Genomic DNA, 14487 nt, shown 5'->3' on the forward strand with positions numbered 1-14487 from the left:
GGGATCAGTGGGGCCAGGCTTCTCGCTCAGTGCAGACTCTGCTGGAGATTCTCTCTCTCCCTCTGCTCCTCCCCGCTACACACACTCTCTCTCTCTCTAATAAATAAATATTTAAAAAAATAAATGGACTATGATGAACATCAGTTCACTCAATGAATATATTTTGAATATCCTACATGCTTAGCAAGATTTGCTGCTTAGTAAGGAGGGCTCTGAAGCCGACTTCCTAGGTTTAGCTCTTGTTTTTACCACTTCTGTGATGTTGGGAAAGCTCTTTAATCTCTGTGCCTCCATTTCCTCTACTGTAAAATGAAGATAACAGCACTAATGTCATAGAGTTGGTCTCAGGATTAAACATGTTAATATTATGTAAAATGCCCAGTATATACCACTGTCATTTTCTCTCCCCCAGAAATGTCATTATTAGCACACTCTGTTGTTGATACTAAGCAGTTTCTTTCAGTCTTCCTGGAAGACTTGGACTCATTTCGCCTCCTCTAGGTTCAGGAAATATTATTTGTGAGAAAGTCAGCTGTGCATTCTCATTGATTATACTCTGTCATCTACCAAATGGCTATGCCATGGAGGTGCTAACCCACCGTGCATGAGACACTACGGATATTTTAAATTTCAATATCTGGCATGAAAGATGTAACTTATTTTCCAGCTTGTTGAGACTAATGCCACTGGCTTCCAATCTTCCCAACCTGAAAATCAGGATGTTCCTATAAAATTAAACAAAGAAACAAACATCTTGTTTGTTCTCCTGGATAAATTCCTGGGTGTCTTTGCTATTTTCCTCAGATCTATTCCTCTCTTAATAGTTGCTTCTGTCGAACACGGTGATCAATTCAGTACCATGTCTCAGGACTGCTCTGTGAGAGGTCAAATGCCCTGACCGAGGCCATCCAGCCAGTAAGTGGGAGTTTACTTCTGCAGCTTGGCCTTAGAGTTTGTGTATGTAACCATTATGCTATCTGCCCCTTGACATAGAGGTGGCAATAACTGAAATTAATTTTTATAAAAACAATGGCCATCGTTTATTTAATACCTACCATGTATCCAATATGCTAAATGAATTTCATATATGATCCCAGCTAATTGTCTCAACAACCCCAAGGCTGGAACGGCCAGCTCCATCCCTACTTGCACTGCCCGTTCTCTTGCTCTGATTTATCTTTCTCTATAATATTTTTCAGCATACAATATATATTTGCTTGTTGTCTGCCACATACATCCATACACACATGCACACTCAGACACACACACACACACACACACACACACACACTCTAGAATAGGAGTGCCCAACGGTGGCACTATTGACATTTTGGGATGGATCCTTCTTTGCTGTGGGGGTTGTCCTGTGCACTGTGGGACGGTCAGCAGCATCCTTGGTCTCCACCCACTAAGTGCCTATACAGCACTCCCCCAGACTGTGACAACAACAAATATCTTCAGACATTGCCAAATGTCCCTGGGGGCCAAAACTGGTGAGAACCACTGTTCTGGAATATAAGTGCCACAGGGTAGGGACACCAAGTAGTGATTTGGCTGATCTTCCTGCAGTTTGGGGGGAGGGGTTTGTTTCCAAGTATATCCAAGTCAGGATAGACTCTGCCCATCAGGAGGTCACCCGGCTGGGGCCCCCCAAAATGTATCTGCACAACCAGCCTTGATGCGATTTTAGGAGATGGCTAGAAAGGCTTTCAAGGGCAAACTTAGTCATGGCCTAATAATTTGCAGATAGCCTCATCCTTTGGGAGTCTGGGCCTTCTATTTAATTCTCAAAGATTATTTTATCCAAAAAATGAAATCTCCCTGAAAATCTCCCTGAAAATGCCAATATTACATAGATCTTAAGTTTAAAAAAAAAATTCTTTTAAAAGTCTTTCTGAATAGATAAAAGTGAATTGGAGAGTTCCTGTCCTGTTTAAAAGTCATGGGGTTGGTGGACAGGCAGCTACACAAGGAATTTTAAAGTTAAAACCTACACTCATGGGGAAACCAAGTATTTAGAGGCTTAGAAAACAGTCATCCATCTCCTATATAGGAAAATTATCATTTTTCCCTTGACAGGGAACTCTGAGAGCTTGGATTCCTACCTCAATATTGCCGCGATTGGACTCTGGCAAAGAGAGGCGGAATCTGAAACAAAAAACAACAAACGTCAACGGGAAAAGTTTAAAGGATGGAAGATTTAAAAACAACCATTTCAACAGAAAGGAAAGGGGATTTTTTTTTTAAAGATCCATAAGCCACTATTTTAAAAAACCACACAGCCTGGTAAGGATATAATTCTAGTACATCTTTCCCTCGATATTTGCGGCTTAAGAACCAGAGCTTCCTAGCAGAAGCCTTGGATTTGTAACCAGGATGGGTTCCCCAAGTGCATTTCCTATATGGGACTTACTGTTGGGAACTCGAATGCAGAAGAATCCTTAAGATTCTTAAGATTCTGTTTCTTAAGAAACAGTTTCGGTCTCCAGCCATACCACCCTGAATGTGCCCGGTCTCATCTGATCTCTGGAGCTAAGCAGGATGGGGCTTGCTTAGTACTTGGATGGGAGAATTAGTCTGCAGGTCTTCTTGGTCTGAACTCCCAGAATACACACTTGATTTTTCATACATAGTGATAGTTAAGATGAAGCAGTAGTAATCAACAGGGAGGATCCCTTCTTTTCACAGATGGGGAAACTGAGGTCCAATTAATGGCAGATTTAGGACCAAAACTCAGATCTCTTGATGTCCATCCCAAACCTCCCTTCCACTGTAGGATCTTGCCTCACCTTGCTTTCCCCCTTAGCCTTCCATGGCTCACTTTTGCCCGGGTGTAGAGCCTTACTTCTGCACCAGCCTTCTAATGGCTCTCCCTGTCTCCAGTCTTGGTCTCCAGTCTTGGTCTTCTCCAATCCGTCTTCTACACCATTCCCAGAGTGAGCTATATGACAAGCATGTCTGATGAGGACACACTCCTCTTCAAAATTCTTTAACGGCCTGAGTCCAAGTCACTTACATGGTGCACAAGCCTTTCTGTATTCTGGTGTCCAGTTGCCTGTTTACTCTCACTTCTTTTCATTCTCTACCTTGAATTTATACTCAAGAACCGTGAACTCCTTAGTGCTATGCTGTTTTATTTATTTGTTTATTATTTTATTTTCCTAGGTAGGCTCCACACCTAGCCCATAGCCCAGTGTGGGACTTGAACTCACGACCTTGAGATCGAGACCTGAGCTGAGATCAAGAGTTGGACACTTAACCGACTGAGCCACCTGGGCACCACTATGCTGTTTTATTAATCAGGCACTATATATCTGAGGTTAAAAAAATGTATTGGCTTCAAAACACATAACAAAAAACTCCTGAAAAATTAAAATTAACACATGCCCACAACAAGTAACATTATGGTGACTATTCACTTTAACTCAACTCCACTCATGGTTAAATTTAAATTATATTTAATGTGGAATGCCTTTGAATATATGCAATATATTTGGGGCTGGATTCTCCAAAATTAGAGTGGTCGTAAAGATCTTAAAACAACTGTAAAGTATTTCCTTGCATACTCCATGATACTTCTGGCCTCCATGCTTTTTGCTCATGCTGTTCCCTCTTTCTGAAATTGCCCCTCCCCTGTCTTGTTGACTGGTTAACTTCTTTTAACTGTTTAAGATTTAACTCAGGTGTTACCTCTTCCAAGCACCTTTCTGTTATTACGTTTAAGGAGCAGGTAGATATTAATAGAAGAGATAAGTTTGCTTATTATCAGCCAATATCATATATTAACATGATATTGGCTGATAATAAGCAAACATAAGAGTAAAAACCAGAAAGACAGTTAAACCTGACAAGGGTCAGAGATGGCATTGGTAGCACTGTGGCTCAAACTGAGCTCAGTGGAATGTGAGGACCAGAATCCTTAGGGTATCTTTAAGGGAAGTAAGCTGAGCAATTGAACAAACACTTGAAGGTACTGCTGGAGAAATGGGAGGGGGATTCTTCCCCTTGGCCACACTGCCTTTTATTAAAGATGGGTAACCTACGCCAGTTTGCAAATCCAGGTGGAGCAAAGAGCAAACTCAAGGTCCTTGTTCTGAAAAACACGCAAGCACAACTCTGACCACTAGGTGACGACCGAGTTGTCTTTTGACTTTCATCCTCAAAGGGAGCCCCTAACCTGTTTCTTAAAACACAACTACTAGGAACTAATTTTATTACAGAACCACAGGGTTGTTGGGGAGAAAGGGAGCTCAAGTAGCCCTACCGTGCAGACATATAAGAGTTAGCTTATTTAAAAAGTTTTGGAGAAGGTTTACTGCCCTGATTGAAAACCAGAACAAAAGTACAAACACTTAATCATGTCAAATGATGGTGGGGTCATGATCTGGGTCAATATAACAAATACGGCAATAATGAAGTTCAAGTGGACCAAGGCACGGTCACTCACAGTGCCACTCACTCTTCTAACCCTGTGGCCATAGCAGACATTGAAAATCACACCTTGCACTCAATACTGCATAGTAATTGTTTATCTCTTTGCCCTCTGACTTATGAACTTGACTGAGTCCAGAGCATGGCACATTTAGGCACTTCGTATTCATTCAGTTATCTGTCCAGCAGATACTTATCGAACACCTAATGCATGGCAGCCCTGCAACAGGTGCTGGAGATCACAACTGTGAGTGAAACCAAACACAGCCATGGCTCACATGGAGATTAAAGCCTCGTGAAGGGAGGCACACATTAATCAAATAAGCCCACTGGTGATGGTTCAATGACAGATTGAGATAAGTGAGCTGAAGGAAAGGAAAAGTTCATGGAGGTAAATAAGAGAGGAACCTGATCTAGACTGGCAGGTGCAGGAAGGTTTCCGAGGGAGGGAAATACGTCCTTGAGCTGACCTATGAAGGGTAAGTGAGATTAAAAAGGCAAATTGGGGAAGGAAGAGGGAAGGGTCTGGCAGAGGCTGCAAAGGCCCTGGGGAGGGAATAGAGGCCAGGAAGAGAGCAGCAAGACGATGCTCGAGAGGCAGACAGTGGTGGACCAGGCTGGGTTTCTCGGGCTATGTCAAAATTTTTATATTTATCTTAAGAGCAAGGAATCTATGGAAGGTTTCTAAAAAGGGAGATGATATCTGTTTTGTAAGGATCACTCTGGCTGCAGTATGGAGAAAAGATGGGCAGGCCGAGAGGTTTCCTAGGTGCCCCTTCTATGCCCAGTAATGCTCTAAGCAATGTGAAGAACTTTAGTTATAACCACATTTATGATGGACAGACAAGCTGTCAGTATAGGAAGGAGTTGGAGAACAATACAAAGTAGCATGTCTTCAGTACTCCTTTGTGGGTTTACACTGACTTGCTGCAGGAATTCTAAGAATGTATGAAAAGGTGAAGAAACCAGCGTGGGATGGAGGTAGGTGTGTGTGTGTGTGTAAGATATGGGAGGGGATAAACTGCCCTTTGAGAGAAGCACTCCACCATTTCCCTTAGCACCCGGTTTTTGCCTTTTAATCTGAGTGTTTCTCTTACCAGGCTCTGGACCTGGAAGGTAGAAACCATTGCCTTTCTCTCTACTATCTGCATCAAGAACAGTATAGAGCACATAATAGGTGCTCAAGAAATTCTCATTGAATGGATTATGGATAAATGAGTAAAGGATGGGTGGGGAAGTGTTTATTGGAATTGGGGTCACTTTGAGAGGGAGCCAGTCTAAAGCAGAATGTTCATTTTAGGGAGCTATGAGAGGTAAGATTGGCTTGCTTGGAAGGTAGTCAAATAGCTTGACAACCCCAGGCTGTGCATTTAATCCACGATGAAAGGCTTTTTTTTTTTTTTTAAGAGAGAGAATTTTAGAGCGAGAATGAGCAGGAGGGGCAGAGGGAGAGAAAATCCCAAGCAGATGCCACGCTGAGTGTGGAGCCTGATGTCGGGCTCGATCTCACAACCATGAGGTCAGGACCAGAGCCAAAACCAAGAGCGTCAGACGCCTAATCAACTGTGTCACCCAGGTGCCCCCAATGATGAAAGGTTTTCATGTGAGGAATGTGTTGAGCCCATTCCAATATTAAAGGACCCTCTTGATGAGGAAGAGTTCCCCAGTGTTTTATCTTCATTGCCTTCTGCAGTCTGGAAATTCCCCCAACAAGTCAGGGAGAAGGGGAAGAAGTCATTTGGGGCTTCCTCCTCTGATGGGGGCCTCACACCATGGCATTCCTCTGCCCTGGCTTCCACAGTAGCTCAGAGGGAGGGCGGAGATGGTGGTCAGCCCAGGTGCTAAGCCCAGGCTCTGACGGCCTGTCTAAAGCACTGTTCTGACAGAAACTGAGACCAGTCTTCCCAGGCCTATTTTCCTTTCTGGGTTTCTCTCCAGATGGCTCACATTGGGAAATGCTTATCTGTCCAAGCTGTGAGGAGTAGAGTTGGGTGGTGATTCTGCTTGCAGCCAGCTTTCTTTGCATTCTCTGACGGTGTTGCCTGGGTGGGGTTGTAGGGTGTGTGTGTGTGTGTGCGCGTGTGTGTGCGTGTGTGCGCGCACGCGCACGCGCACACACTGATGTTACTGGTGTGGGGTGCAGTTTGGGAGTGTCCAATGCCTCACTCATGGCAATGTCAAAGTTGTTCCAAAGTTCTAAATGGTCCAACAATACTGTATATTTGATTGCCTTGAACTTTGCATGCAATTAAGAAAAAGGGCTAGAATTTAGTCATCTGTATGGTGACCAAAAAAGGGAAAGTGTTGTTTAATTTGGTCTCGGAAATGTCTACTATGTGGATCAACCTGCACTGGGGTTACCTCCCAATAGAACTGTGTTTAGAACAAAAGTCGCAATTGTAGATGGACCAGTATGAATCTGGTTTATGACTTTGAGGGCCAACTCCAAGGCTTTTAAGGCCATCCTGACTTGTCATGTTTCTTGGGATCAATTTCTCCCTCTTATTTGGTTAAAATCTGAGCCCAGAAGAGGGAACGAGAATGAAACTCTATTGCTGGTAGTAACCAGACCTTACCTCGTCTACCCATACAACAGCTCTGTGGATAGGTGCTCTGTTTTGCTGCTGAGGAAACTGAGGTTTAGAGAGGTTGGTTGACTTGCCCAGGGTCACACAGCTAGCAAACGACAGAGGTGGAATCCAAAATCAGATATGCCTGACTATGGGGTTGTGCTCTTAATTAGACATACTCACAGAGGTCACATTGATTACCCGTACTCCCTGCTTCTGCTTTCTTTCTTTTTTCCTTCCCTCCATTTCTCAAGGCAGCTGTGTGGAAAGGGCTGTGTGCTTTTTCCCCTGCAGGTCATCCTCTGCCCGTGGCTTCTCTTCTTCTATCAAATCTTCACATTAAGAAAGGACATGCTGCCTGCTTTAATTTCATGTGACTCCACGCTCATGGGTTTCCTCTTCTGGGCAAGCGTGTTTACTGTCTAAATCTTCTAAGTCTTGGCTGTGTTCCACAACAAAGGCAGTATAATGTCCTAAGTGAGCACTCAAGGCTGTGAAAACTCACCCAGGTTCAAGTTCTGGCTCTGCCATTCAATAGCTCTGTGATGGGAGCAGGTTATTTGACCTCTCTATAAACCGTAAAACAGGGATAATAAGCTACCTCCAGGTCTATTCACTCCAGCTACAGACATTGACTGAAGATCGTGCCAGGTCCTGGAGATACAGGGTTGTGCGCTTTAAATGAAGTAATATATGTGAAGTTCTTGGCACAGGACCAGAAGACACCAAAGGCTCAATAATAAAGTAGTCATAAATAGTAGAACAAAAGGCAATTTCTCTAATAGCCATCATGGAGCGGGACACAGGGGAATGAGGTGTTTCCTGAACAGGGTTTTTCTGTATAGGGGAACTCTTGAAATGATCTTGTATAATTGAATACCTTCTTCCCCTGGATAAGGCCAGCCCCAAATTTTAAATAATAGCCATAGTCAACCTTCTTGAACACTTATCATGCACTTTGCATATATTAACTCATGTATTCCTTACAATTACCCCTGAAGTGGGTTGTATTATAGCCTCATTTTATAGAGAAGGAAATGGAGGCCAAGAGAGGTTAAGTAACTTGCCTGAGACCCCACAGCTAATGAATGGCAGGGCGGGGATCTGAACCAGCTAGTCCTGACTCTAAAGCCTGTGATCTCACTGCCTCTTTAAACTCACCACGCTGGATTCACCTTGATTTCTACATCTCCTGTCTGTGTAGCCAGCCATGAGCAGCTCCAGAAAGAGACACATTCAGGCAGGGGATGTTTAGAAAGGTGTTTTGGGGGGAGGGGGTTAGTATTCTGGGAGCCTAATTTGGAGACCTTCTTTCCCAAGGTTTTCTCAGGGATGCTTCACTGATCTCCACCTCCCTTTACACCTCTCCGCGCCGTGTCTCTCTCTGACCTCACCCAAGACCAAAGCAGGCTGTCCATCTGGAAAAGCAGCACTTGCGGAACCAGGAGTGGAGGCACCAGCTGGGGCAGTCATGTGGGAGGCGGGGCTGCCATTCCTTTGGCACAGCGCTGCTCTTCTGCAGTCTCGCATGGGCCGCCTTGGGACTGAGTGTTGCTTGGCCCATCCGCCTGGCCCCCCATCCTCCTACTGCCCGAGGTCTGCCATAGCACCGCCAGAAGGAGCCACACCAGACTCCACGCAGGTGACCTGTGCAGTGGGACATGGCCTTGCTCAGAAGGGCCCATGCTTGGCTTAATGCCCTGCTGTCTCCATCTTGAAATTCTTCATAAGATTTTGAACAAGGCGCTCCGCATTTTCATTTTGCAGTGGGGCTTGCGAGTTAGGTAGCCGGTCCTGCTCAGACCCCACTAAGGCCTCAGGAAGCCTCCCCAGCATGAGAATCTAAAGGAGACTCCAGGAAGGCAGGAGTCAAAGCATGCTTGTGGGCTGTAGGCAGCCGGAGAATGGATCCACACATTTCTTTGGGTGATGTGAATTGAGCAGGTTGCAATCGTTTTTGCGGTTACTCCCATAAATAAACCTAACGCCCTCTGAACGTGCAGTTTCTTCCCAGGAGAATCGCTGGAGAGAAGAGTCTGCCCGACTTAAGCAGAGAGGTGAACCTGATCTCTCCGCTCCTTAAGGTCTCTCCTACCAGCTGGCCACAAGCCTGAAGCCCCACCCTTATTAAATCCTTCCTTGCATCCTGCCAGTAAACCAGAGCCCTGCTCAAGTGCACATGGGGTTTCTCCCTTCTCAAGAGCTTGCTGCCTCCATCAGCGGCCCTGCCCCGCTTCTCCGCCATCCCTCCAAATTTCCAGCCCCCCTTTCCGATCAGCTGCAGATAGAGGGCTCACCAGTGCTTCCGGAGAGGCTGCTCAGGCAAACTGCATTGCAAATTCTCTCCTTTCCCTTCTGGCCTCGCTCTGATGCTGCCTATCCCTCACCTGTCACCCTCAGCCCCTCTTCCTGCCCTCTGGCTTCCATTCCGCACCCCCACCCCCGCCCCCCGCCTTCTGGCTTCCATCCTCTCAATTATCAAAACTATCCTCTTTGGGGCGCCTGGGTGGCTCAGTTGGTTAAGCGACTGCCTTCAGCTCAGGTCATGATCCTGGAATCCCGGGATCGAGTCCCACATCGGGCTCCCTGCTCAGCGGGGAGTCTGCTTCTCCCTCTGACCCTCTTCCCTCTCGTGCTCTCTGTCTCTCTCTCTCTCTCTCTCTCTCAAATAAATAAATAAAATCTTTAAAAAAAAACAAAACTATCCTCTCCAAGATGACCCATCAAGATTCAGAGTTTCCTCAGCCTTGACCTTGTGGAGGTTGGGCCACATTATGACTTCAGGGGCCCATTTTTGCCTCTGGGAGTCCTTCCTCCATAAAGAAATATTATAAATTATATTTGAAGACTGTGTTGTTATAAAGATAAGTACAATCCCGCCTGGATTGTATTCACTTTTTAATTCTTATTTCAAAATATATTACAACGCTTTCATGGGTCCCTAAAGTATCCGTGGTCTCTAGGCTCTGTACCTGCTGAGACTAATGGAGAAATCAGTCCTGTGTTGCAGAGCTGGGGAAAACGAAATAAAGCCTTCTTGAAATCTTTCCCCTCTGGGAAACCATACTACCTTTTTTGTTGTCGTTCCTTTTATTGGGAAAACAATATAGTTACAAAGAAAATTGTAAGGAGAAAAACGCACTCAATCCCATATCCTCACGGTGCTCTTCAGCTGTGTCCCTCCCTTGTCCAGAGGGAAAGATATTTTGCAGCTGCCTACTGTGTTTATGCAGTTTTGCATTCTGTTTGTCCCATTTAGTATCATTTTATTGAAAGCACCTTCCATGTTTCTGCAATAGTCTTCATAACCATTCGGCTGACTTAGGGTGATGACTTACTTTTCCCCTCTGTTGGTTTCCTGTCCTTCCCAGACTCTGCTTTCTCCGGCCTTTTAATAGCCTTTCTTCCTCCTTCTGTGGGTTTCCTCTGGGCCATCTGGTCATTCTGAATATCATCCTCCAGGTAGTTTGATTCATGGCTTCAACTTTCGGCCTCACAGGGCCGAGGAAAACGGGGTTTGCAGACGGTTCTTCTCAATGGCAATTACTGTCGGAAAGTCTACCTACGTGACCTCCCTGATCCCTTTAACAGTGCACGGCATTCACTGGAGAGCCAATGAGGCCAAGGGGCATGGTTTTGTTAAACTCTGTGTTCTAGTAATGGGGTCAGAGTGAGCCTGCAGGTACCTCAGAGATGACCCAGTCCAACCTCAGTATTTTACACGCAAGGAGACTGAGGCACAAAGAGGTTCCCAGACTGGGAACCAGTGACCAGGGATTTGACACTTTGTTCCTCGACCTCAAAGTTTCATGCTCTTTCCTCAAGAGCATGCTTCCCGGAAGTTGTTGAGGAGGATCTTTAATTTATATTACGGTACTATTAGAATGTGAATTTGTTACAGAATTATGTTTACACTTATTTGGCTGCCCATTTTATCCGAACATTATCTAATGGGAGGACAAAAGAAAGGCTCCACCACACAGCTTTTAGTGAAGCCCATACTTTGAAATCATCTGGATCATTACAGGAGGAGTACCTAAGTGATTCATGTTCTATCCAATGGTAACTAACCCTGTTCTGTTAATGTTCGCTTTGTCTTATGGTCTGCTGAATCACTTATTGCTAAGGGTTTCAACAGCCAAATCAGTTAAACTTACCTGTTCAGAGATAATGAGCAGACCAGTCTTTGTCCCAAAATAACCAGGCCAACACTGGTACTAGCAACCTGCAGACAACAAAAGCATTCGTTACTAAGTGGAGTGAATCTGTCTGTTTTGGCCACAGATATAATTTCTTATACTGGAAATACCACAAGCTCCACTTTCCCTCTCATTGTTAGAGATACTGGAAAGAAATAGCTCTGAATATGCTCTCTCGCAGGTAGGGAAACTATAAAGACTTTTTAAGGATCTCCCTGAAATTATTTTTCTATTTTTTTCCTAATCTCTCTTCTCCATGTACTGTGTGTGTGTGTGTATGTGTACATGTGTGTGTATGTGTGTGTGTGTATTTCGCTTAGACTCACTATATTAATCCCTTTCCATTGGGTTGCATTTGGCCTTCATCTGCTCAAATAACCTTGAATTCCCATTCTGACCGACTTATTTTGGGGAAAAAAAATAGAAAGTCAGCTATCAATGTACATGCAGCCAAGGGAAGGGCACACAGGAAAGGGAGGAGGGGGAGAGCTATTTTACCACGTAGAGGGTATGAGCACTGGCCTCCCATACCGCCCCCACCCCAGTCTCACCCCGTCCTCACCACTAATTGGCGAATCAGACCTCACACCCCCAGACACTGAGCTGAGCACTGCTAGCCAGTGGCCCGCTGTGGGAACAGGACTGGTGTCCACAGGGTGCCCTCCTGCCCCCGCAGGCCTTACAAAGTCCATGGACACGATGGCTTCAGCAGTCGAGTTCTCGGTCTGGGCAAGGAGCACCATGGAGGCAGGGATGTCCAGGGTGAAGTTACCCGGCTGCAAGCTGATCACAGGGGGCTCTGTTGCCATGACCCGTACCATGAAGGGCTGGGACAAGATGTAGATCTCTGCAATCTGTGATGTTCAGGGAAAGAAGTGGAGACCAGGGAGGTGAGTTGATGAGGGAAATCACACATTTGGGGTGGCCTGGGTGATTAAACCTTACATCATGCAGTCAGAATAGAAACAAAGCTCTGGCAATTTTAACACCATCACCACACACAAGACAAATAATAACAACAGCTGACATTCACTGAACGTATCCGAATTATCTGGTTTAATCTTCACAAAATCCCTGTGGGTGGGTTCTATCAGAATCCCCATTTCACAGCTGAAGACAGTGAGTCCTTTGGTTAAATAATTTCCTTCACTTCCAGGTGAATACATTGAGGAACTGGGATTCAAATCTAGGTCTGTCTGACTCTAGATCCTTGCTCTAAAACCAGGATGCTCAGTGAGCATCTCTCTGTCCTCAAGAGCAAACCTGAGCCTTTCGGGACACTGTCCAATATTCAGGTGCTGTGAAGGCATGACATTAATAGTTGCTTCACTAAAGGCACAAACATAGGCACTATTCCCCCATGTCCCATTGAAGCTTATTATTTCAAATGTGTGGTGGAACCTTAGGGAAGGGACAGTTGATTTATTTTGTAAACTTACAATGCCTTTAATAGTAACTTGTTTAGTAAATATTTGTGGCTATTTTATTAAAAGAAAAAAAATCTTGGGGCCCTGGGTGGCACGGTTGGGTGTCCGACTCTTGGTTTTGGCTTAGGTCGTGATCTCAGGGTGGTGAGATCAAGCCCTACATCAGGCTGGTGCTCATTGCGGAGTTTGCTTAAGACTCTCTCTCCCTCTCCCTCTATCCCTACCCCCTGCTCTCTCTCTCTAAAATACATAAATCTTAAAAAAAAAAAAAAAAGAAAGCAAATCTCTTTAGAATGGAAAGATGGACTCAGGTTTGGACCAAAAAGGAACAGAAAAAACCCACAACTCTTCCAGAAGTAATTGCAATGAATCCAGATACACTATCAAGGAGTCAAACCCTCAGTACTCACCCGGGAGAGCACGTTGCCAAGGCCTTGAGAGTTTTGAACCAAATGGCTGGAAATCTGGAAAATCAAGACCATCATGTCACTGTAAGATTTTTACCTGGGTTCTCTTTTCAGGGAAAACCTAGCTTTCCTTATATTTTTATGAATCATGAAGTTGTTACACCAACAAACAATTAGGGTTTAAAGGTGGCCTATCATTTTATAGCCCAACCATAAGAAATCTGAGGCCCAGAGAAGTAAAGTAACTTGCCCAAGGTCACACAGGAAATACCTTCCTTTTTAGTAAGTGCCTTTTAACCCTAGCAATACTGTGTATGTCGTACATGTTTGATCCATGTGTAACCATCCTACAGTGGTTAACAATAAGTCTTGCATTATTGCCCACCTTTTCAGAGATTACTGAGACAAGGGATGCTTAAGTAATTTATCTTCACAGATGAATGGTTTCCAAATCTGAAGCTAGAACTTTCTAATTCTCGGCAGTCTATGGTAGCTGGTGCTGTCACACCTAGTATTTTGAACCTACGTTTTATAACCACTTGTATGATTAAGATCCATTGAACGAAAAGATTAGTAGGGGATGCTTAATAAAAGTTGTTGGTTGACTGGCTGGAGAGAGTGTTCTCATCATAAAAGGGAGGGGCATGGCAACAGAATCCGTGAGTATGTGTCCTATTACTGGTCATTGTAGATAAATCAGTTGCAATTACCAACAGGAGAAATATTTGTGTTGGCATAACACAAGGCATAATAATAGTAATAATGATAATAAGCAACACTTAACACTTACTCTGTGCTAGGCATTGCTCTGAATGGTTTACATATATTTAAACCTCTCTAATGTCCATATTGACCTCATGAGTATGGAATTATTATCCTCATTTTCTAAATGATGACATTCTGGCACAGAGAAGTTAAATAAATTGAAGATGCCCAAAGTCACAGGTCATAAGTGGTGGAGGGAAGTCTTGGCATTATTTAAGATCAATCTAGAACAGTGGCCCAGTATCCTATACAACTGAAATTAGCAGACCCAGAGACCCAACAACTCCCCAGCTAATAATAGCATTCAGTTCACAATTCCTTTATTCATGTCCTGCTAGGGTTGATAGTCTAAAAAGGCCCAGCAAATAGAAACTATGACATAAAATTCCCATAATGGGCTACTTATAATAAGACTAAATGCTGGTGCTGATTGTTCCATCCATGAATTCTCCTCACCTCTTTCAGAGAGAGAGTGACGTTAAAGGCCCCAGATGTAAAGTAAGCAAAGGATGCAGATTTAAAGAAAAACTCGGAGATTCCAACATAGAGCATAGAGTCATGGCGTTCTGGCAGCGCAAAAGGAACTGGCAAGAAGGGGGGGTCTGTGAGGTTGTCCAGTGGGTAGAATACGCCCTGTGGGAAAACAGAAAGATCGGTGTATCAGGTCAGGACATGGGTGTTCAGCACT

At 44.5% G+C, this 14487-nt stretch overlaps 1 protein-coding gene across 1 annotated transcript in view; it reads right to left on the bottom strand.

Moving 5' to 3' along the window:
• The window catches only part of BPIFC (BPI fold containing family C), a 32927-nt gene that overhangs the window by 2709 nt on the left and 15731 nt on the right, over positions 1-14487 (bottom strand). The window contains exons 8-12 of the mRNA XM_028088615.2: positions 14256-14432; positions 13038-13091; positions 11884-12054; positions 11159-11226; positions 2106-2148 (exon numbers count right to left, since the gene is read on the bottom strand). Coding sequence (XP_027944416.1) covers positions 2106-2148; positions 11159-11226; positions 11884-12054; positions 13038-13091; positions 14256-14432 — 513 coding nt within the window. The remainder of the gene's footprint in view (positions 1-2105; positions 2149-11158; positions 11227-11883; positions 12055-13037; positions 13092-14255; positions 14433-14487) is intronic.

This window comes from Eumetopias jubatus, unplaced genomic scaffold, assembly GCF_037043125.1.
Source record: "Eumetopias jubatus isolate StellerSeaLion01/CBP00866 unplaced genomic scaffold, mEumJub1_p1.0 scaffold_8, whole genome shotgun sequence".
In the NCBI taxonomy this organism is placed as follows: domain Eukaryota; kingdom Metazoa; phylum Chordata; class Mammalia; order Carnivora; family Otariidae; genus Eumetopias; species Eumetopias jubatus.